The sequence below is a fragment of the Galeopterus variegatus genome, unplaced genomic scaffold (assembly GCF_000696425.1).
Source record: "Galeopterus variegatus unplaced genomic scaffold, G_variegatus-3.0.2 Scaffold903, whole genome shotgun sequence".
NCBI lineage: Eukaryota > Metazoa > Chordata > Mammalia > Dermoptera > Cynocephalidae > Galeopterus > Galeopterus variegatus.
The window spans coordinates 27,301-29,514 of NW_007727014.1; the positions used below are offsets into that span (position 1 = coordinate 27,301).

At 39.5% G+C, this 2,214-nt stretch overlaps 1 protein-coding gene across 3 annotated transcripts in view; it reads right to left on the reverse strand.

The window, feature by feature from the left end:
- The window catches only part of PDE4B (phosphodiesterase 4B, cAMP-specific), a 446,683-nt gene that overhangs the window by 13,762 nt on the left and 430,707 nt on the right, over positions 1-2,214 (reverse strand). For all 3 annotated transcript variants that reach the window (XM_008573326.1, XM_008573327.1, XM_008573328.1), the window contains one exon: positions 450-628. In XM_008573326.1, coding sequence (XP_008571548.1) covers positions 450-628 — 179 coding nt within the window. The remainder of the gene's footprint in view (positions 1-449; positions 629-2,214) is intronic.

Sequence of the window (2,214 nt, forward strand, 5' to 3'; positions counted from 1 at the left end):
AGTCAACCTCATTCTAGTGACAGGTTCAGAAGGTCTCACTGAGTGCTCATTCGCACACAGTAAGCTAATTTCATGTTCTCACGAGGCTGAGAGCACCCCAGCAACCACTCTGCATGGCCTTGTAGAAAATGTATGAATTCCTTCTACGGCTTCTTCCATTCATGAAGTTTGGGCTTAAGAGTCAGTGCTTTCAATGTCAGCTTGGATATTCCCAGTGTCCCTTCAGGATTCTCCATTCATGAGGAACTGTCCTACTCAACTCAGGACAAAAAATGATCCTTTGGCATGGAAGATGGACCTTCAATCAGGTGCCCCAGCAATGGACAAAGAAGCCACAACAGCTTCTTGATCAAAAAATTTAATACAGCAAAAGTGATCCTTCCTATTTTCTAAATGGTATGCTATGGGTGTATGTCTGCCGCAATGACACAAACCCAGCCCATACACACCTTGGCCAGGTGATCTTCATTTTCTGTGTTGACTCCAAAGCGTGAGATGCTTGTATTGTTCAAGCTTGAACTATGCATCAGTTTTTTCACTCCACTTATTTGTGTCATGAGCTGCTGCTTTTTCTTTTTCTCCCTGTCTTTCTGGGTGGGAGATGGAATCTCCACATCGTTCTGCTTGTCTATAGCACACAAAAGAATATGTGTTTTTAGCATATGTTTCACCAGTGAGAATTCACTGCAATGTTCAAAACAACTCTAACTACCTGTAATGGAATCTTATAAAGGACTCTCATAACACTATCTCGCTGGATCTCCAGGATAATTGTGTAAAGTGGGTGAGGAAAATATGATAATTTGTTACTCCATGTTAATGCTAAGCAAACTGATGGCCAGAAAAGCTAAGCAACTTGTCCAAGTGGCAGAGACGAAACACAAGTTCAAACCTTCTATTTTCAATGTAATTTAGGAGAATTACACATATATTTTCAAGATGGAGCATCAACATTTATATGTAGATTGTAAAGTGAGTAACATACATTTATATAATAGCAATGATCATTAGCCAAACTCAGGTTAATAAAAACAGGCTTCATGTTTTGCTCATTTTATTATATTTTCATTTGTTTTTTTAATTTAAAAAATCGAGGGCCAGCCCCGTGGCGCACTCAGGAGAGTGCGGCGCTGGGAGCACAGCGACGCTGGGAGCGCAGCGACGCTCCCGCCGCAGGTTCGGATCCTATATGGGAGTGACCGGTGCGCTCACTGGCTGAGCACGGTGCGGGTGACACCACACCAAGGGTTGCGATCCCCTTACTGGTCACGAAAAAGACACACACACAAAAAAAATCGATATGACGTTAGCTGGGTTCAGTTTAAATGAACAGTATATACAAGGGTACTTCAAAAAGTCCACAGAAAAATAGAATTAAAAGGTAATACAAATCTTTCCATGAACTCTTTGACGTACTCTTATATGTTAGAAAAATAAGTGTTCATAATCTTCAAATAATTACCTTAAAGTCTTGGTTTATTACCATTTGAGGTTTAGAGGAAGACTATAATTTCAGTTTTATTTCATGCTTGTGTCTTTTAATTTTACAACAAATAATAACAAGGCCTCTCATTTGTAATAGACATTATACTTATTAACATATTTATGCTTATTAAATATTTATGATCATTTTATTTAATATTCTTAAAACTTCTGTTGCAACAAGGTAATAGCAGAGCTGGATTAGTGAAAAAAGACGTCTACCTGCTTGTGGAAGCTCTTCCCTTTATATCATGCTGTTAAAAATTTCAGCAATCAAATATTCTATTTCACTTCTATTTCACCAGAGGAATGTATCCTAAATACTTCTGAAAAATGCATTAACTCTTTCAGGCTACAGGGATGGCAATGAGTACACAGAGGCAATAATTTATTAAATTGCTTAATCACTACTTCATTGAACTAAAAGACACCCTGTGGCTGAAAGAGTTAATACAGCTTTCAAAAGTGTCTACATTTATCTCTGCTTGCTACAGTGAAAATTAGTACAAAGACAACTTCTCCATTTGAAAATGACATGCTTCCAGATGGCACACTGGGATCTATCTAGACTATTTGCTTCCAGACTCTTGCAGATGATGGCAAAGTCACATGTTCTCCCCAGAGACTTGTGCCTGCTCACAGGCCCCCATGGACACTTCATCAAAGGAAAGCGAGCACAGCAAGACAGTACCGGCTTCATGTACACCTTGCCACCAGGCTGGAGGGCTGGAG